Genomic DNA, 21,427 nt, shown 5'->3' on the forward strand with positions numbered 1-21,427 from the left:
TTAGTAAAAAGATACCACAGCAAAGGTAGACATAGGCAGACCATTGGAAATTGCTGGCCAGTCTCCCTAGCCTAATTGGAGAGCTCTATCTCAGATATAGGAGAGACCCTATCTCAAGAAAAAAGAGCTCCTAAAGAATGACACCCAAAGATGACCTCTGGCTTTCAAATGCACAAATGCCCCCCCCACACCCCCAAAACCCACCAAACTACATGCTTCAAAATGGCAACTTTTATGTGAATATCTCAAACACTGGAGAAGTGAAAATAAAAACCACTATGATGGAGTGTTAAACTCCAACAGTTCTATAGTAGAAAAACCAATGTAAATGTTTAAATGTGTCACTCCTCCCATCTAACAGTTTGAAGGCATGAGTTCACAATTCCATTATCACAAGTTAAGTGTGGTGGTACTTTAATCCCAGCACACCTTTTACCCAGCAGGCGCAGGGCAGAGGCAATCTGATCTCTACATAGGGTCTACATATTGAGTTCCAGAACATCAAAGCCTACATGGAAAGACCCTCGATCAACAATAATAACAAAATGATTAGAAAGCCTGACATATACTTTTCAGATTTCCTTACCATTATAATTGGCTGCGTCTGGATCATCCACGTTAATGGCGATGACTTTCCAGTCGGTTTCGCCTTCATCAATCATAGCCAATATGCCCAGAACTTTCACCCTGATTATTTCACCTCTTGCACACACCTGTGAAATAACCAGAGTCAAAACAAAACACCACAGGATGAAATTTGGAGGTTTCTTTGGTGATAATAAGAAAGAAAGATGTCAAATTTTATTTTTCTGCACTTACTTGACTTTAGTCAAGTTTTCTTTTCTTTTTTTTTTTTTTTTTGAAGATGCATTTATTTTGTGTATATGAGTGTTTTCCCTACCTGTATGTATGCGCGCCAGGTGTGCCTAGTGCTTGCAGAAGTCAGAAAGGGGTGTAATATCGTGTGAGCCACCATTTGGGTGCTGGGAGCAGAACCCAGGTCCTTGGGAAGAGCAGTCAGTGCTCTTGATTGCTGAGCCATCTCTCCAGCCCCCAAGTTTTCTTTTTTAATTGTACTTAAAACAAAAAACCACAACGGCACACATCTTTAATCCTAGCACTCAGTAGGCAGAAGGCCAGACAGTCAGGACCCTGTCTCAAAAAATATTTATTGTTTATGAGTGATGGCCGTTGCATGTGGAGGTCAGAGGACAACTTTGTAGAGTGGATTCTCTCCTTCCGTTTTTCCATGGGTTGTGGAGATCCAATTCTGGTCAACAGGCTTCCATAGCAAGCACCTTTACCCATTGAGTCATCTCACCAGCACTGTTTTTGAGACACAGATTCCCTGGTGTAGTTCAGGATAGCTTAGAATTTGCTATCTCAGGCTGACTTCAAACTTGCAATCAATTACCCTGCTTCAGCCTTCCAGGTGCTAGAATCACAGGTGTGTGTCGTCATGCCCAGCTCTTGAAGTTTTAGAAGCCAGGCAAATAAATACTTTAATAGTCCTATTTAGGTTGAAAACAGGATATATATATATAGGACCTGTGTTCTTTGTTTGTTTGAGACAACTTCTCTCTACATAGTCCCGGCTGTCTGGGAACTCACTATAGCCTCAAACTCAAGAGATCTGTCTGCTTCTGCCTCCCAAGTGCTGAGATTAAAGGCGTGTGCCACTACACTCTGCTCTGTATACCTTAAAAAGAAAAAAAGAATTAAGACATACTTATTTTTATGATGTGTTTTGCCCGTATGTATATAGCACTACGTGTGTGCTTCGTGCCTGCAGAGGCCAGAAGAGGGTGTCAGATCCACTAGAACAAAGTTACAGACAACTGTGAGCTGCTATGTAGGTTATGGAAACTGGATTGGGGTACTTAATTTTTACACCATCTTTGATTGTGCTAAATAAGGCCTATATAATTTGTTTTAGACACACACTTTAATATGCTTTATCTTTTATAGAAGCCACTGAGTTGAGCCAGTCAAACCTCTTTAAATTTTTCACTTGCTGAGGCTCTGAGTTTAATCCCTAGAACCACAATAACACAAAGACAGAAATGGAAAACATATCATATTGGTTTGGGTTGTTAACTACTTTGCTGAGCTTGAGAACCTGAATTTTAGAATAGCAACCCACTGGACAGAAGGTCACTGATCATCCCAAATCCTTCAGCAAGGCCTATTTCACTAATGCTCATATTTTATTCACAACAATTTTCAAAGTACAAAGTTTGGTACGATTCATTAATTTCATTTTAATATCACAGAAAAAAAAAACTGATTTCATTACCTTGCTTCCAATTTCACAAACATCAATTGGGTCATTGTCGCCACAACAGCCAGTGTGTTTGTCACTGTGTCCTGGGTCTTCCCATGTCTAAAACAAAATGAGGGTTAAAGCATTCCATTAGGATACCCCCTGCCAACCAAGGAGAATGTTGCTTGACACTAACTAGCAACATCACATGAATCTTAATGCAAAAATATAAAACTTCAGCTGTTTTTAAAATGTTTCCAATTTCCATAAGAACTCTAACTATCCAGAAAAATTTTAATTAAAATACTGGAGCTATTATGCATATAATGCTAAACGAAATCTAAGCTTCAAAACAGAGATTGAAGCTGGGTGTATGATCAATACATGCCTTTGATCCCAGGAGACAGAGGCAAGTGGATCTCTATGAGTTCCAGGCTAGCCAAGGCAACATAGTGAGATACCATCTCAAAACCCCCAAAACAAAACAGAAAACAGAAAATAAATGATCTTACTTAAGAGCAAACAAGTCAAGGCATGATGGTGCATGCCTGCAATCTCAATGTGAGGCAAGAAGTTCTCACATTCCAGGCCACAGAGGTCTTGCTCAGCGACCCAGCAACTCCCTGTGTCAAAAACACTAAGGGCCAGGGCATGCAATTCCACGGGAAAGCACTTGCCTAGTATGCACAAGGCCCTGGATTTGAGCCTGAGCACTGAAAATAGAAAAACACATTGATTGACTGTTCCAGGCACTTTATCTATCTGCTATAAGCTGGATTCTCTTCATAATAAATTTCTACAACACAGATGAGGAGGCAGTAAGCCTGAAATGGAAATGATACCCTCTGATGTTGAAAGCATCGTTGCTGGCTGGGAGCCAAGGATGAAAAGCCTAAATTATTGGCTCTCTTTCTTGGCTAAATTGCGGCCAGAGGCACAGCAGAGCATCACACAAAGAACTGATCATGTACTGCCAGGTGTGAGGTGGAAAATGCAGCTGTTGTTAGGGTCTTTTATTCCTAAACAGAATACATTCATGACTTGGATTTGCTTCCCTATTCAGCTGCCGGAAAAAGATCAAAGCGAAGGGGGATAAAGGAAGACTGCTTCCAACACTAGGAAGGCAAGAGTCAGCCCCTGGAAGAAGCTCTTTAGCGCTGTTTCCCCAAAGGGGCCACACTTCAAAGCTAAATACCAAATCAATTGAAGTGCAAAATAAAGTGCTGTAATTGGGGCAGACAAATGACTTTGTGATTACTCAACAAACTAGATGAGTTTGACCTATATTTTAATAACTTACGGAGTTTCACAATGTTTCCACTTAATAATTCCACCTAATGATGAATAAATCATTACCCACAGGAAAAACTAAATTGAACAAGTGTCACTGGATCAAACGTATGTATGTCCTTACTAATAACAGATACAAGTCTTTTTTTTTTTTTTTTTTTTTTTTTGGTTTTTTGAGACAGTGCTTCTCTGTGTAGCCCTGGCTGTCCTTGAACTTGGAGACCTGTCTGCCTCTGTCTCCAAAGGTGTGCAGCCACCACCACCTGGCTACAGATACAAGTCTAATGACTTCTCATCCAAACATTAAGAACCAACTATGTGTTGTAAATAGATTGACAAACAAGGCTGGCTATTTAAGAAAACAGGAGCTCAAGCTGGGCGGTGGGGGCTCACACCTTTAATCCCAGCAACGGGAGACAGAGGCAAGTGGATCTCTGTGAGTTCAAGGTCAGCCTGGTCTACAGAGAAAAGTTCCAATACAGCCAGGGTTACACAGAGATAACCTGTCTTAAAACACACCACACACACACACACACACACACACACACACACACACACACACACACACGGCAAGTTAATTTTTACTAAGCTAAAAACGTTCATTTTAAGCAAACTCTTGGAGGCATACCTGAGGGATAGCACCGTAGTTCCAGATGTATCCTTTATAAGGGAACAGATTTGCAACATAACGGAGCTTTCCTTTTTTCACGTCTTGCTTAATTGGATTTAAAGGGTCCTTTGTAGCAATCTGAAATAAATGTCAGATAGTTGTGAAATACTACCTGAGGAAACAATTGTATGTATGTCCCCAAATTCCACCTCAAGGACTAGATTCATCCCTAACATATTGGTAGCTGAACTAAAGGCTCCACAGCCAACTATTATAGAGTTTACTTGTATATAGCAACACTCAAGGAGAGAAAAGGAACACTTACTGATTCAAGAAAGGAATAAACACCAGCATTATAGAGAAAAAGTACTGTGCTGGCAAGATGGCTCAGCAGGCAAGGAGCCTATACACACGTCCTCTATCCTCCACGGGTGTGCAGGGGAATATAAGCACCTACACACACATGCAAGTTAAAGTTTTTAAATTATTAAAAACAAATAAATGTAACTTAAAAGTTTTAGGAAAAGTACAAAATAAATAATATCCAACTTCAGCATTCTTTCCTACTATTTAAACATCTGAAAGTTTGCAAATGTGGTTACTGTTTAGAAAAACAAAAAACAACAACCACAATCTAAGGGAGCAAGGCATAGTGGTAAAGGCCTTTAATTAATTAATCCCAGCACTGGGGAGACAGAGGTAGGCAGATCCTGTTTGCTTGAGGCTAGCCTGGTCTAATCGTGAGTTCTAAAACAGCTAAAACCACAAAGAGAGACCCTGTGTCAAACAACAAAAATCCAAGTGACATAAGGTGAGTATCAATAAGGAATGGCAGCTATGTCATTTGCCATCAGAAAGAAACAATTCAGCCGGGCAGTGGTGGGGCCGTCCTTTGATTCCCAGCACTAGGGAGGCAGAGGCAGAAGGATCTCTGTGAGTTCAAGGCCGGCCTGGTCTGGAGTGAGTTCCAGGACAGCCAGGGATGTTACACAGAGAAACCCTGTCTTGGAAAAAAGAAAGAAACAAACAAAATTCAACGAAAGCCCAGCGAGCTCTTTCTGGCTGAGATGCTAAAGGAGTCCAGGTAAACTTGGGGATGAGGAAAGACAGCTGCGCATGTCCACACATGCTTGAGGTACCAGCATTTGGGAGGCTAGGCAAGAGGATGGAAGAGAGTCAAGATCAGCTTGGGTACACAGTGACAGCTTATCACAAGAAGACAAGATAAGAAACGAAAAGGAGAAGCGAACACTAACACTGGCTTTGGGGCCATCAGAAGCAGTGGCCTGGGGAAACAGTCAGGGGCATATTTGTTGCCAGCACATGAGAGTAAGTTTAGCTGGAGAAGTGAAAAGACTGGCTCCAGGGGGAGGTGTACCTGAGAAACAGACTTAGACCAGACATAAGAAACAAGAAGTCTGGATATTTCTCATCTTTAAGCAAATCAGTTTGGCTATAAAAAAAAAAAACAAATAAGCTGGGGGCTGGATAATGGCTCAGCACTAAGACAGCTTACTGCTCTTGGAGAAGAACCCAATTCAGTTTCAACACCCATTTGGGCAGTTCACAACTGTCTATAATTTGGGTTGCAGCAGATCTACACCCTTTTCTGGCCTGTGCAGGTACCTCAACACACAACAGGGTACTCACAGACACATACATATAAATTAAATAAAATCAATCTATAAAAATAACTAATACACCAAGTCTACTGATCTCTCTTACCTCCATTTTGGCATTTGACCAGCGTGGAACCTCAACCACCATGTGGAATACATCCTGGAAAGACAGAGAACTCATTCATGAGAAAAACAGAACTCATTCGTTCTTATTATTTGTTCTTTCGGTGTGTCCACACTCTATTTCTTTCAGAGTTAATCCTGACAACTTAAGTTGATGAAATTCCAACAAAAGGTAGGAGAGACAGAGGTAGATGAAGACAGCAAACACAGGAACACATTATAGTAGAATCAAGGTGGCAGGTTCATGGTCATTTACTGTATATGATACTCTGAACTTATGTTCTAAAATTTTCATAATAAAGTATTTGGGAGTTTTGAGAAAAGAAACCTTTCCTGAAAGGAGGGGATAGTTTTTAAACAAATATGAGTATTTCTCCGGGGCTGGAGAGATGGCGCAGTGGTTAAGAGCAGATACTGCTCGGACCCTGTTTGGCTCCTAGCACTCACATTGGGCGGCACACAACTACCTGTAGGCCCAGGGGAGTCTGACCTCTTGCATTCATGTGCAAATGCCCCCACATACACACAATTAAAATAACAAAAATAAATCTTTATTTCTGTCTTTGGAAAAGGCTATCTTAAGGAAAGTCAACTCCAAAGGCTGCTGCCATTCCCTGCACTGTCCTCTAACTACATAGAGGGTTCAGGAGCCCCTCTTTCAGAGCAGCTCTGTAAGACAAACCCAATCCAGCCCAGTTTCTGGAGGCTTCAGTTTCAGTTTCAGTTTCAGTTTCAGCATTAATCAGCTGGGTTACTGACACGAATCTCTAAATTTGATTGCTTCCTGAAGGCCTTCCAACAGAACTAGAAGCTTGATATTTATGACAGGAGCACACTTGCATTTGACCTGGTGGGAGCTCTAGTAATACATTACAGTGAATGATACACTCACAAGCAGAAATCTCTAGATGCCAACAGCTTAAAAAAGCACACAACAGGTCAAGTATGGATTTGACAAGGGCTCGTTAACTGAAATGGAACATCAAGTTGTCTAAACTGTGACTTCTATTAAAAAAAAAAAAAAAAAGACTTTACATGAAGTATATCGATTTACAGCCTTTACTCATGTACTCATGAACCAAGCTGCAACTGTTCTTTAATAAAAAGCTTATCTTTCAGACAGGTCAGGTATGAATTTGTAACCCCACCACAGGGCAGGCAAGAACAGGAGAACCATGAGTTTGAAGCTATCTTGGACCACCAAAAAGACAAGAGTTTCAAAAAGCAAAGGAAATAAAACGCTATTTGTTTCCAACAACAATACCCAGATCTTCACAAGGTGGCGCTGTTGCAGCATGAAAGATTAAATGACAAACTTAACTAATTTTTTCTTCTCTTTTCCTCCCCGCACCACCCAAGGAATGGTATACAATAACTGGACACGGCAAATGCCCTGTAACCTCAGCACTTAATAGGTTCAGAAGACCAGCCTCTGCTACATATCAAATTCAAGGTTAGTCTGCACTGCATGAGACCCAATCTCAAAAGTAAAAAGCATAACCACATAAAGAATTCAAAGAATTCTCTCCTGGAAATTTAAAAAAAAAAAAAAGTGCCTGGCAGAGTAGTGTGAGCCTGTGACCGGAGATGGGAGTTCAAGAGCAACAAAGTGGATCGAGGTCAGGTAGAGTTGAATCACTAACTATAACTCAGTTCTGGTCTCCAGGCAGGCACCAGGCACACATGGTACACACATACATACAAGCAAACACCCACACACATCAAAAAATTAAACTAAAAGGAAATAAACTTCTGAATTATTTTGTTGATAAATGAGAGTCTACTTGAGAAAAATATAATGGCCAAAGCTGACATTGTTGTGCCGCTTACTCATACGGAGTTGTAACTTGGAGCAGGTGATTGTTCTGTGATTGCCATGTCTGCTGCGGCTATTTTTGTAGAGTACTAAATAGACATGCTTTCTTCAAAGAAAGTAATTCAACAAAGAAAATGTGATATATACCAACCAAAAGACTACTGCTCAACACATTGTTAAGAGTCAAGAGAGTTGCCGGGAGTTGGTGATGCACGCCTTTAATCCCAGCACTCAGGAGGCAGAGGCAGGCATATCTTTGTGAGTTCGAGGCCAGCCTGGTCTACAGAGTGAGTGCCAGGATAGGCTCCAAAGTTACACAGAGAAACCCTGTCTCAAAAAACAAAAACAAAAAAAAAGTCAAGAGAGTTAACCTATTAGAGTTGAAACACACACAAACAAACAAAAACTAAATACACACACACACACACACACCAAGTTTCCGGTAGTGCAAGTTGAAAGTCCCTTCATGCAAATGTTTAGAGCAGGGCTGGTGAGATGGTACTTTCCAGCAACTTGAGCTCAATCCTTGGAAGCTCCGTGGTAAAAAAGAAGGATTCCACAAACTATCCTCTGACCTGCACTGTGGCAGGGACATTCCTACACATACATGCTTACATAAATAATCATAAAGATGGCCGGGACCATAAATGTTTCACATTTCAGAGGTTCTCAGACTGATATATTTGCACAGGCTTTACTGGGTGAGCACATCTAATCCAGCAATTCAAGCTGCTCTGAAATCTTAGACTCCCAGTGTTCGGTTTAGGGATGCTGAAATGGAGCACCTTTGTCCTGTGATTAAAGCTTTCAACAGGCGAGTCAAACTCACTCCTGTAGTCAGAAATACAATGGCCATAGGGACCTAAGACCAATGCCCTGTTTCCTCTTCAGAAATACTACAGTACGATTGAAATTTACTTAGATATTCTAGCCATACCTTTTGTCTTCTCTTCTGTACAAACCAAGCAAGAGTTTGTTTTCAGTTGTCAAACCTGCCTATGATTTGCAAGGACTTAGCATTTAAACATCAGTCTATATAATTAAAGCTTGACACCCCACCTCAAGGAAAAAAAAAAGACAGCTTCATATTTATACATGCCCCCAGGAGCCTGGGAAACAGAGAAGTACAGTCACTATTAGTATTTAACATGAGCACTGAAGACCCAGCCCTAAGAAACATCAAACTTCTAAAATTACAGTATCAAGTCATGATAGCTGAGCATTTTAAGGTGTGGCTCTTGGCTGGGTGTGGTAGTGTATGCCTATAATACTAGTGGGAGTAAATGGAAACTCAGGGACCTAAACCAGGGCTATCCGTAGTTTGAGGTCAACTTTCATTGTATAGAATGGGCCTGATCAAATTGCCTCTAATCCTAGCTGCTCAGGAGGCTGAGATAGAAAGATGGTGAGATCAAAGCCTGCCTGGGATAGAGAATGAGCTATGCTACTTCCTAAGATCCTGTCTGTTAAGATAAAAAGAGGACTAGGGATACAGCTTATGGGTAGAGCATGTGCCCATAACAGTCTAACAGCCTAGGTTCAACTCTCAGTAACAAGAGGAAATAAAATCCAAAACCAAAACCAAAACCAGAACCATACTGATCTTTATCTACTCAGTATTCCACATTGTTTATATCAGGTTGAGTTTCCCATTGTTCTGAGTTTGTTTTCTGTTATCTCTAACGCTGTCATAGAAGACATTCTCAGTGATAACTGCACTTTTAAACTTAAACCCTAAATAGGATCCAACACAAAGAACATTTCTACAATTAACAAAACAGAACAAAATCCAGTAAAGTCCCTGCCTTTCTCTTTACTGCCCACTATGTTTGGACAGAATCCAGCAGGACACCTGATTTACAAGAATTTCCTGATTCTGCTGGCTTTGTTAGCTAAGGCAAAAGCAAACCCAGTAAGTATTATCAGAACTGAAAGGTCTGAGGTGGAATAAAAGTTCTGAGTCCTCGAACATTTTTCTGCAGAAGAGTGGAGTTGTTAAAAGTATACCGTCACTTGTTAGAGGCATACCCACACAACTCACAATGACATACAAAAGCCACTAACTTACACTTACATTAGAATTCAGGGGTCAGGAAGAGGCAGCACAGATGGACAAACTAGCAACCTGAGTTGGATCCCTGGAACCCATACAAGATGGTAGGAGAGAACTGACTCCATCAAGTTGATTTCTGACTGCCACATGTGCACTGGGGCATTTGTGCGTTCCTACACACACACATACACACAAGTACATTTAAGTTGAAGATAGATAAAATTACACTCTTCTGTATTAGGTCAGGTTACTTTTTTTGTTGTAATCCAAATAACATGTCATCCCCACCCTTCTTTGTATTTCAATTAAATAACTTCCTTAAAAACAAATGAACCTTTTCCGGCTTCTTGAGCAGTAAAGAGAAACTAGAAGGCCCTTCTAGACAGAACACTGCTGAAATCCAGTTGTCACAGGAGTCTGTATCTTACGAAAAAGATTCCTAAGTAATTCCATCACAGACGCAACACAGTCTCTGAGAAATAGTGTTCAGCAGGATGCCAAAACTTCATCTCCATTTCATATTTTGGAGTGTCTTGACATTGCTATAAGAGAAGGAGCCACAGCTATGATGATCCTTGGCTAGAACACAAGTCTGACGGCTTGTGAATGTGAAAACCAGCTCTGTGTGAAGATACTTCCCTCCTCAGCACGCCCATGTGCAATGAATGCACCATCAGTCAACCCAGACTCCATTCCCTGCGGCTTCATAACTCAGAAGGGTCTGAGGTGTTACTGTGAAGCATGTTACAATATGGTGTGCCTACTACCAGACCATACATAGATAATCCAAAACACTCGAACAAGACTGTTCAAAGGGGAGACTCAGCAATTCTTATCAACTTTCGGAAATCATAAGGAACAAATCAGAGAACCTGAGTAAATACAACTGTGAGACTCCCATAGGGAAGACATCCAATTAGAGGTCCCTCCTGTAACCACAGCACATAATCGGCTTTGGTTGCTCCACAGCCTGGGGGGGGTGGGGGGGGTGGAGGAGACCACACAGGCCAGGTGCAACAGGATCCTCTGAAGCTACCTACAAACTGGATTTCTTGCCAGTGTCAGCACATTTCCTAGTAGAAGTATAACTCAATGTATACATCTATTCCTCTCTTAACTTTAAAAAAGTTATTGTGTGTATGTGTGTGTGTATGTATGTATGTATGTATGTATGTATGTGTATGTGCACAAGCATAGATACATGTACACAAGTCGGTTACCTTCCTCCAGGGCAAGTGTTCTTGACCCATCTCAGCAGTCCCACAGGCTTATTTCTACCAAAGAAAACAGTGATGCTTTGAACACGAGGTAGGATTTCATTCTGACAATACTACTCTACATGTACATGGGGTTCACATGGATTATGTATCAACACTGAGTGAACGTCAACGAGGGCCCGAGAAGACCCAGTGGGTAAAGGTGCATGTCATCAAGTCTGATGACCTGGGTTTGATTCCCAAAGTCTACATGGTAAGAGAACCAACTCCTGCATGTGTGTGTGTGTGTGTGTGTGTGTGTGTGTGTGTGTGTGTGTGTCTCTCTCTCTCTCTCTCTCTCTCTCTCTCTCTCTCTCTCACACACACACACACACACACACCCTGCTACTCCCAAGTAAACAAATAAACAAATAAGATTAAGCTCAACAGTGAGTGCAACTTTTACAACTCAAAAAGCTTTGTCTTTAATACAAACTATACCTCCTGACCCATGTGAAAGCAATCAGAACTCCCACGTGTCAAGTTACTGTAGAGCAAACACTTCTCAAATGTGTCAAGTTCCTGTACAGTAAAAACTTCTCCCACTGCAATATAAACATAAAAACCTAAACTGGCTTTTGTTTGTTTGTTTGCCTGTTTTCAACTGACCCTGGTTGGTCTAGAACTAGAGGCAATTCTCCTGCATCAGACTGAGATTATGCCCGGCCAAAACTGAAAACATAGACAGGGAATAAAGTCAAGTAATAAAGAATTTTCCCAACAGGTATGAAGCCTTAAGTGTAATGCCTAGCTACGGAAAAAAATAATTGGCAATGTACTACCAAGGGCAGTAAATATTTATATAAAGCCATAGACTTTTTTCCTAGGAAAGTAAAGATTCTTACTAATTTGTGGCAAACCTACCAATCTTTGCTAAAGTCACATTCCTGCAGTTCATTGGTGTGTACAAGAACACACATATCTTTTCAGAGATCTGTGTATACCTTTCCTAACAAATTCACTAACCTATTAAAAGTACTGTTTTCTTGTACTCACTGTTTAATAAATATCCCACAATCAAAATTCTGTGCTGCCTGGTTTATTTGAAACCCTAAATAAAGCAGGAAGGCTTCAGTTCCAAACACACATATCAATGTGAGCCTCATCGACACACACACAGACAGGTAACTTAAAAACTTCTGCTTCTATTCCTTCCCCAACTGCTGCTCCTTTAATCCAATAATACAGTTTAATATGACTTACTATTTACTCAACGAACCTTTGGCTGACAAATGAGACATTTCAAATGTTTACTCAGATGTAAGTAAATTCATTATTGTACAACTAGGGAGCTAATTTTTAAGAGCCCAAATTTGGTGAAAGAGGTAGCACATGAGTTTAATCCCAGCACTCGGATGGCAGAAGCAGGTGGATCTCTGAGTTTAAGGACAGCTTAGTCTGCACAGTTCCAGGACATCCAATGATATGTGAGTGGGGGGAGGGAGGGAGGGAGGGAGGGAGAGAGGGAGAAAAAAGAGCATACTCTAATGACATGGATTCTTACCTTTTCTGCATAAATTGGGATATCATGAAATGGAGAAATATACTGTCCTTTCTCATTTTCTGAAAAATAAATAAGAAAAGCTGTTACATTTCCAAAGGACTTTTTAACATCAAGATTTTATTCCTATACCATAAAACTAGAACAACACATAAAAACAACAGGCTCAGTGGTAAAACAACTGCCTAACATGTGCAAGTCCTTCAGTTCAATTCTCACACTGGAGGGGAAATAGGAAACCACTTTCCAGCTGAGTCTGGTAGTTTTGTGCCTGTAAACCCAGAAATTGGGAAGATCAAGAGTTCAAGGTTGTACTTGTTCACATAGTAAGAAGACTGTAGCCAACCTAGGCTAGGCTACATGAGACCATCTCAAAAATACCAAAAAACAAAACAAAACAAAAAAACAAAAAAACAAAAAAAAAAAAAAACAAAAAAAACAGCACCCAGGAGACAGAAGGAGCACTGTGAGTTTGAAGCCAACTTACTCTAAATATCAATTTAATACCAGCCAGAGAGGGGGGATAGGGGGAAAGAGAGAGAGATCCTGTTTAAAAACAAACAGCTAAGCTGGGCATTGGTGGCGCATGCCTTTAATCCCAGCACTGGGGAGGCAGAGGCAGAGGCAGGCGGATCTCTGTGAGTTCGAGGCCAGCCTGGTCTCCAGAGCGAGCGCCAGGATAGAGAAACCCTGTCTCAAAAAAACCAAAAAAAAAAAAAGGGGGGTTCTTTCTGCTTACACTTGGTGTTATCTTAATTCCTATTATGAGTGCAAGAACCTGATTATATTCCTCCTATCCCCAGCCTTGAAGGGCTTACTATATAAAATATATATTATTTTATATTATATATTAATAATAATATATTATATATTATATATTATTACAATTAACTACTTATAGAACTTGGTGAAATACCTGCAGGAAAGAGACCAACTGACTTACTAACTTAGAAATTCATGCTGTTTTAAGTGACACTTCAGACCTGCTTCAACATTACCACTTTCCTTAAAAATAATCTAGGCACAATGACATCTTCACAAGCAATTTCTATATTCTAGAACTATCATTCTCTGGAAAGTAATTTTAGTTCAAGATGTGGCCCATGCCTGACATGAGCTTTTGAGACTGGGACAGGAGGATCAGGAATTCAAGGTCATCCTTTGGAGATATATATATATATATATATATTGAGTTTGAGGCTGGCTTGGGCTACATAAGACCCTATCTCAAAAAATTAAAGAAGAAAGCAAACGTAATTTTCACTTCCTCGAGCTGGGGATATAGTTCAAGCAAACAAAACCCTCCCTTCCATTCTACAGGAAACTTAAGATCTGTCCACATCATTTCGTTCCTTCAAGTCTAGAATTCAAAAGTAGACCTGAACATCCAATATCTCCAGGATCCTCTCCATTAGTTGTGTCTCTGTATTCTATCACCAAGCACATCTAACTTTTGAGATCCATCACCCATGCGGTTCACACTGAGAACCTTGCACTCAAGTTACCTCCCCAAAAGAAAAATTATTTATATTAGGAATGGATGCCGCCTGTCAGGTGTGGTGCCCAGGGCCTGTTTTCTAGTAGTTGGGAGGCTGAAACCAGGCTGAGCTGACCAGGAAACCCACCCCACCACCATCATCAAAAAGGAGGGGGGAAATGCTAAGAAACTTGCCTTTTTATTTTTATTTTTATTTTTTTTTAGGCTTTTCAAGACAGTGTTTCTCTGTGGGACAACCAGGACTGTCCTGGAACTCACTCTGTAGACCAGGCTGGGCTCAAACTCAAGAGTTCCAACTGCCTCTGCCTCCCCAGTACTGGGATTAGGCTTGTGCCATCACCAAAGAGAGCCGGGTGTTGGTGGTGCATGCCTTTAATCCCAGCACTCGGGAGGCAGAGGCAGGCGGATCTCTGCGAGTTCGAGGCCAGCCTGGTCTCCAGAGCAAGTGCCAGGATAGGCTCCAAAGCTACACAAAGAAACCCTGTCTCGAAAACACACACACACACACACACACACACACACACACACACACACACACACACACACACAAAAAAAAAAGCTCAAAGAGCCAAAACTGGTTAAATTACATAGATTCTAAATTATTAGTATTTCTTATGTTCCAGGCAGTCCCTTTGAAGAACTTTGGTCTAGTCCAAAGTCAAGGAGTGTCTTTGTTCTCCACTAACAATCAAATACTCACAGCCAATACGTTATCTAAGTTAAAAACAGATATTTGTTCTGCACATCAAAGGATCACTCTAAGGTACACTGATGAAGTCTGGGGCCAACACTATTTCCAGACCAAAGTTCCTACATACTGCCCTTATTGTTTAATTCTATAATTAATTAAAATGAGGCCCACCCTTCCCGGATTTCCCCTGGTGGTTTAATCTTCATTAGATGTATAAACTTAGGAATTCACTGTCCCTTTTGCTCCAAACCAGACTTCGATGTGCTAAACACTTTGTTCATTCTTTCCAGGAGTGTCTACTGCGCTGTCCTCCATCCACTCAGATCTCGATACCCAGTCCATCCCTCCCGAATAACATAAAGTTACAAAATGGAAGGAAGGCCTTGGTTAGCACCATAAATGTATACCTAGAAGCTGGGGGCTGGGCTAAAGAGAAACCCCAGATAGGAAGCTTCCAGCACCAACAAGGCAGAAGATGGCAACACCTGGAAGGCAGAGCGCTCCACCTTTCTGGGTGCAGGGCAGGGAATAACTAGTAGGTCGGGACTCGGGTCCCGGCACCAGGGTTAAGAACCTGGCTGCTCTCCCTCCTGCTCCTCCGCTGTACGTCACCAGTCTGCCTGGGGAGGGAAAGCTTTCAGTTTCCTAGGGAGCACTCCCAGACATCGGTGCTTAGAGAAGGCTCGCAGCGCACGAGGCAGGCGCGCTGCTCATCGAGGACCGAGCCGGGAGGACCCGGGCCTCAGTTTCCCATCTCTAGAACACCGGGGAGGGCTCGATCCCCCTCGGGATCGAATTAACATCTTGAGGAAATCGCCGCCCTCCCTCCCGCGATGCTGAGGACAATCCTCTTACGGTGACTGTTGTCACCTCCCGGCACCTTCTTAGGGTGACTCAGTGGGTTTCCTTTCCCACGTGGCCCAAGTTCCAATGTGTGGAGGGAGCGATCGTGGTGGGCATTGGGATGGCGGCCCTCCTCAGCCCGGGGTGGGAAGGGGACGCGCCCGCCCGCTCGCTCGCACGCCCGCCCGGCTTGCTCCCAGAGGTCGGCTGGAATGAATGGGCTGCCGGGCCCCGCGCCGCCGCTACTCACTTAGGAAGACGCGGTACTCGAGGGTAAAGGGCGCGGCGCGCTCCTCGCTGCTGAAGCCACTCATCGTGTCCCAGACGCACAGCCACCGCTGCACAGTCACACAACCACGCAGCCCCGACACGGAGCAACCGGACGAGAGGAGAAAGTCCGCGCCTGCGCACCGAGGACTCACCAGCTGGTCGTCCGCGCCGCGCCTTTAATGCGCTGCGCTCGGCTTGCGTCCCGCCCCCGCCCCGCCCTCATGCGCAAGCGCACTCTGGCCGGCGCGCCTCCGCACGCCCCGCCCCCAGGTCCGCCCCTGGCTCCCAGCCTGGGCCACGTGGCCGGCGCCGGCTGTCCTCTTGAAACTGTCAGCCTGTTGGTGGCTCCACGGGGTTAGAACGCAAATCACCCTCCAGACGCTTACGGGGCGCTCACCTTTGACTCCACTCATAGCCTGCAGAGGAATTCCTTATCTCTGAAGGCCTTGATAAGCTTCCTGCTTCCCACGCAGTCCTTATTAAAGCTGAGGGTTTGACTGGCCCGGCTCTGAAAACTTGTAGGCTATGTGACTCGGCACGCTTTAGAGCTACCTGCAAAATGCCTGCTCTTCCACTTTCCAGTAGTTGACATAGGGTAAAATTTGCTCTTACTTGCCGACCTGACTCAGTTTCTCTTCTGGGTTGTTGGGTGAATTCTGCTTGGACCAGCCCCAAGTTCCTGCCCTCCCCAGTTGCTCCGGTGTTCTCCGCTGGGACTGAGATTGAAAGCACTGGGGAGGCCCAGGAGTGCACTGAGTTCCTTGAGGACAATTTCTCCCAGGAGCAGCTCTTGGATCTTGTTTTCCTACTTCTGTTGCACCACCTCAGGCCAGACACGATCCCTCAAAGTGTGAGGCCGTAGACATTACTTTCCCAGTCCTATAAGGTTAAATATATATTTTTATTTATATAATATACCTATATATTATATAAGTCTTAACTATAAGCTAGGTATGGTGGCTCATACCTGTAACCCCAGAACTCAGGAGGCTGAGGCAGGAGGATTGCCACAACTTCAAGACCAGCCTGAGTTACATAGTGAGTTACAGGCCACCCCACGCTTCAATATGAGACTCTCAAAATAAGACAATTCTAATTATAATCCAGGAAACTATCTACATTTTTTAAAATAGCTAATTACACTTTTTTTTTGGTTTTTTGAGACAGGGTTTCTCTGTGTAGCTTTGGAGCCTATCCTGGCACTCGCTCTGGAGACCAGGCTGGCATCGAACTCACAGAGATCCGCCTGCCTCTGCCTCCCGAGTGCTGGGACCAAAGGCATGCACCACCACTGCCCAGCCTTAACTCAGCATCTTTTTTTGTTTGTTTGTTTGGTTGGTTTTTTCGAGACAGGGTTTCTCTGTGGCTTTGGAGGCTGTCTTGGAACTATCTCTTGTAGACCAGGCTGGTCTCGAACTCACAGAGATCCGCCTGCCTCTGCCTCCCGAGTGCTGGGATTAAAGGGGTGCACCACGACCACCTGGCTTAACTCAGTATCTTAAAGACAGTTTCCTCTAAACTATTTCAAAGCAATGTCTAATATATAAAATGGAATGTACAAACCAAGTATCAAATGAAACCTAATAAAATTAATTTCTAAATTGGCATGGTTGTATATACTTGCTGCCCCAGCATTTGGGAAGAAGAAACAGGAGGGTCATGAATTCAAGGTCATTCTTGGCCATCTGGATACAAGAGACTCTGTCTCAAAAAAAAAAAAAAAAAAAAAAAAAAAAAAAAAAAGACAAATTTCTCATTAGTTTGTGTTTCTCCCTGTCCCTCCTCCCTACTGCTCACCCTGCTGACACCCATAAATTTTCAGAAGGCTGTGACTCACTTTTGAACACAACACCACAGTTTCAGAACATGAAGGCAGAAAAAAAGATGTATGTATGTATGTATAATAGCCTAGTTGGTAATACAGGAATGAAAGCAGGAATCTCTGCACATAATAATAGTAAGCAGGACCCAGTCTGAGTCTCTCTCTCTCTCTCTCTCTCTCTCTCTCTCTCTCTCTCTGAGCAGATAGAATCAGTTTTCTTGGACAAACCCTGAGTTTCATCTCTGACTGAATGGCCAGAAATGACACAATAACAATACCCTACATGTACTTTCCCTCAGAGCCAAGTGAGTTGATATCATCTTCCTGACCTCTGGACCTACACTCTATCTGACCCATTGAATATATTCAGAGAGCCAATCAGTACTCACTAAAGTAAAACGCCCAGCCCTGTGCATTGTAACTTTCCCTAGCCTGCAAGGGAAATGAGCCCCACAGACCTTGAGGACCTTGTTCAGCCAGGCTTAGTGGCATGTTCAGATAATCCCAGCCCCTGGGAAGCTGAGATAGGAGGATAACAAATTCAAGGCCAGCCTAGGCTCTCCAGTAAGACCTTGTCTGAAAACACTGGGCTGGAGGGGCCTAAGATGTCTCAGCAGTTAAAGCATTTTGTGTTCTCACAAAGGACCCAGGGTTCCATTCCCAGATCTCACAGGAAGCTTACAACCTTCTGTACTTCTAGGTCCAGGGAATCAAGTGCCCTGTTATGGCCTCTGGGGTCTCCAGGACCCATGCAGTGTTCACACATACATAATGCAGGCCAATCACTCATACTTATTTTTTTTTTGTTTGTTTTTCCAGACATGGCTTCCCTGTGTATCCCTGGCTATTCTAAAACTTGCTCTGTAGATCAGGCTAGCCCGGCACTCAGAGATCTGCCTACCTCTGCCTTCTGAGTGAAAATAAATATACTTTTTTACGAAGCTGGGATAGGGGCCGGAGAGATGACTCAGTGGTTAAGAGCACAGGTTCTCCAAGATGATACAGGGTTAATTACCAGCACCCTCATGCTGGCTCACAATCATCTGTCACTCCCATTTCAAGGGATGCTCTCTTGAGGACTTGATGGACCTCAGGCACACAAGCACAGACATATATACAGACAATACATAGAAAATAAAAATAATGATTCTTTTAATTTAGAAAACTAGGTTGGTAGCCGGGCGTTGGTGGCGCGTGCCTCTAATCCCAGCACTCGGGAGGCAGAGGCAGGCGGATCTTTGTGAGTTTGAGGCCAGCCTAGTCTATATAGTGAGTGCCAGCATAGGCTCCAAAGCTACACAGAGAAACCTTGTCTCGAAATAAAAAAGTATAAAAAGTATATTCTGGGCTGGAGAGATGGCTCAGAGGTTAAGAGCACTGACTGCTCTTCCAGAGGTCCTGAGTTCAATTCCCAGTAACCACATGGTGGCTCACAACCATCTGTTATGAGATCTGGTGCCCTCTTCTGGTATACATGGAAGCAGAATGTTGTATACATAATAAATAAATAAAATCTAAAAAAAAAGAAAGAAAAGTAGGTTGGAGACAGAGCTCAATTGGTAGAGTGCTTGCCTAGAATACAACAGAGCCTGGGGTTCAGGCTCCAGGACCACATAAAACCAGGCTTAGAAACATATGCCTATAATCCTAGTACTCAGGAGATATAGACAGAAGGGTAAGAAATTCAAGGTCATTCTTGCGTTATAGCAGGTTTGAAGCAGGAAGACAGCCTGAGACACACCAGACAGACCCTGCCAAAAGAAAAAAGAAAGCAGGAGTTAGAGAGATATATGAGTCAGTGTATCAGTCCTCTTACCACACAAGCAAGAGGACCTGAGTTCAGATCCCCAGCACCCATGTAAAATGTCAGGTGTGGTGGCATGTACCCCAGTAATCTAAGTGCTGGCAGACAGAGACTAGAAGATGCCTGAGGCTTGATAGCCAGCTCATCTACACAAATCAGTGCTGTCCAGGTTTATCAAGAAACCCTGTCTTAAAAAATAAGATGGTAAAGCAATTGAGGAAAACACCTGACATCCACCTCTGACCTCCAAACACACACAGACACACACACAGACACACACACACACACACACACACACACACACGTACATAGGCAAGATGAAGAGTAGTCATCTATGAGAGGTTTTTAGTGGGAAAATGACCTGATCCAAATTGGGGTTATTTAGTTTGTTTTAGTAGTTCTGGTAACTGAATCTAGGGCTTCAGTCAAGCCGGGCAAGAGTTTTGTCACTAAGTTTTATCCCCAGCCCTGCTCTTACTTTTTATTTGAGATAGGATCCTACTAAGTTATCCAGACTGACCTTGAAAGGCCCAGAATTACACAGGACACCAAAACCAAGTGTTTGGGCCCCAAAAGAAATGAAAGACAAAGACAGAGGACAAGGAAAAAGGAACAAGGGATAGGGGAGGGGGGATTTTTGCCCTGGAGGGACAAAGGACCCACAGGCAAATTGTGGCTTATTAAGGGTAAAGGGAAATCTGTGTTAGGATGAGTTTTTTTGTTTTTTTTTTTAAAGATTTCATTCATTTATTATGTATACAGTCTTCTGCCTGCATGCAGGCAGTGGGCACCAGATCTCATTCAAGGCGGTTGTGAGCCACCATGTGGTTGCTGGGAATTGAACTCAGGATCTCTGGAAGAACAGTCAGTGCTCTTAACCGCTGAGGCATCTCTCCAGCCCGAGTTGGTTTGTTTTGATTCAGCATGTTAATTAGGACAGCCAAAGCGGGGCTTTTTGGTTGCTGGACTTCAATACTTTGATAGCTGGACCTTGGTAGTCAGCCTCAGGAGGAAGAAGTTGTTATGCCCAAGTCTCAAAGATCCCAAAAAACCACCAGGGAGAGAGACCCACAGAACTGCAAAAGCAAGGTTTATTGTTTCATCCAACTGTGACAGGGACTCCATCTAGCAAGCTGACGAAGCAGCCTCCAGAGGGAGTACCTCTGGATTACATCAGTAGGTAGGGAGGAGCATGGGTCTGATCCTGATTGGTTGACATTTGGGGAACAATTAGGGAAATTTCCCAGAGTCAGGGCAACTGGATTGTTAGCATTTTTGATTGGTTGGCTATAGATGGGAACATTTGGTGGTTTCTATGGCTTTGTCTGTTACTTGCAGGTAGCCTGTTCTCATTGGTTGGTGCTGGGAGGGAGCATTCTGTGGTTTCTATGGCTTTGTCTGTCTCTTGGAGGTGGTTTGGTGTCAAACACAGTTTCTAGGTACTAAGAGAAAGGTTGTCTTGGAGTTTTGCTCACAACACAACACAAGAACTAGATGGAAGGGTAGACTGGGTTTGTTCTGAAGGCTTTTCTGCAACCTTTACATTTATATAGCTTCTCTCTAGTATGAATAATAAGAGTTGAATGAGAACTTAAGGCTTTGCCACATTTATACCATCTCTCCCTTGTGTGATTTATTGGAAGTGAAGAGTTTGAGTTTAGTTTACCCCTTTCAGAGTGGCCAAAAAAAGGATATAGATCTTAGTCTAACAGTTTAGCAAGGATGAGGGAATGAGGGGTGGCAAGATCTGCCAGAACCATGTTTGCCATGTTCCGGCCTACCAGAGCCCTTCAGACCTTCCACTCATTCTGTAGCCAAGGCAGGCCTTGACCTTTCTATCTTCTGGCCTCTGGCTCTGGCATAGCTTCGATAACAAACCTGTCCTATTAGGCCTGAAAGGAAATTCTGTCCCAGCGTTCAGGAGACTGAGAAAGGACAATTTCCCAGAGTTCAAGGCAAACCTGGGCT

At 43.0% G+C, this 21,427-nt stretch overlaps 1 protein-coding gene across 1 annotated transcript in view; it reads right to left on the minus strand.

Annotated features, from left to right (window-relative positions):
- The window catches only part of Ppa1 (inorganic pyrophosphatase 1), a 28,371-nt gene extending 12,378 nt beyond the window's left edge, over nt 1-15,993 (minus strand). The window contains exons 1-6 of the mRNA XM_027388284.2: nt 15,814-15,993; nt 12,535-12,593; nt 5,889-5,942; nt 4,182-4,301; nt 2,297-2,383; nt 587-713 (exon numbers count right to left, since the gene is read on the minus strand). Coding sequence (XP_027244085.1) covers nt 587-713; nt 2,297-2,383; nt 4,182-4,301; nt 5,889-5,942; nt 12,535-12,593; nt 15,814-15,877 — 511 coding nt within the window. The 5' untranslated portion in view covers nt 15,878-15,993. The remainder of the gene's footprint in view (nt 1-586; nt 714-2,296; nt 2,384-4,181; nt 4,302-5,888; nt 5,943-12,534; nt 12,594-15,813) is intronic.
- Nucleotides 15,994-21,427: the final 5,434 nt, after the last annotated feature.

Source organism: Cricetulus griseus (genome assembly GCF_003668045.3).
Source record: "Cricetulus griseus strain 17A/GY chromosome 1 unlocalized genomic scaffold, alternate assembly CriGri-PICRH-1.0 chr1_0, whole genome shotgun sequence".
NCBI classification, from domain to species: domain Eukaryota; kingdom Metazoa; phylum Chordata; class Mammalia; order Rodentia; family Cricetidae; genus Cricetulus; species Cricetulus griseus.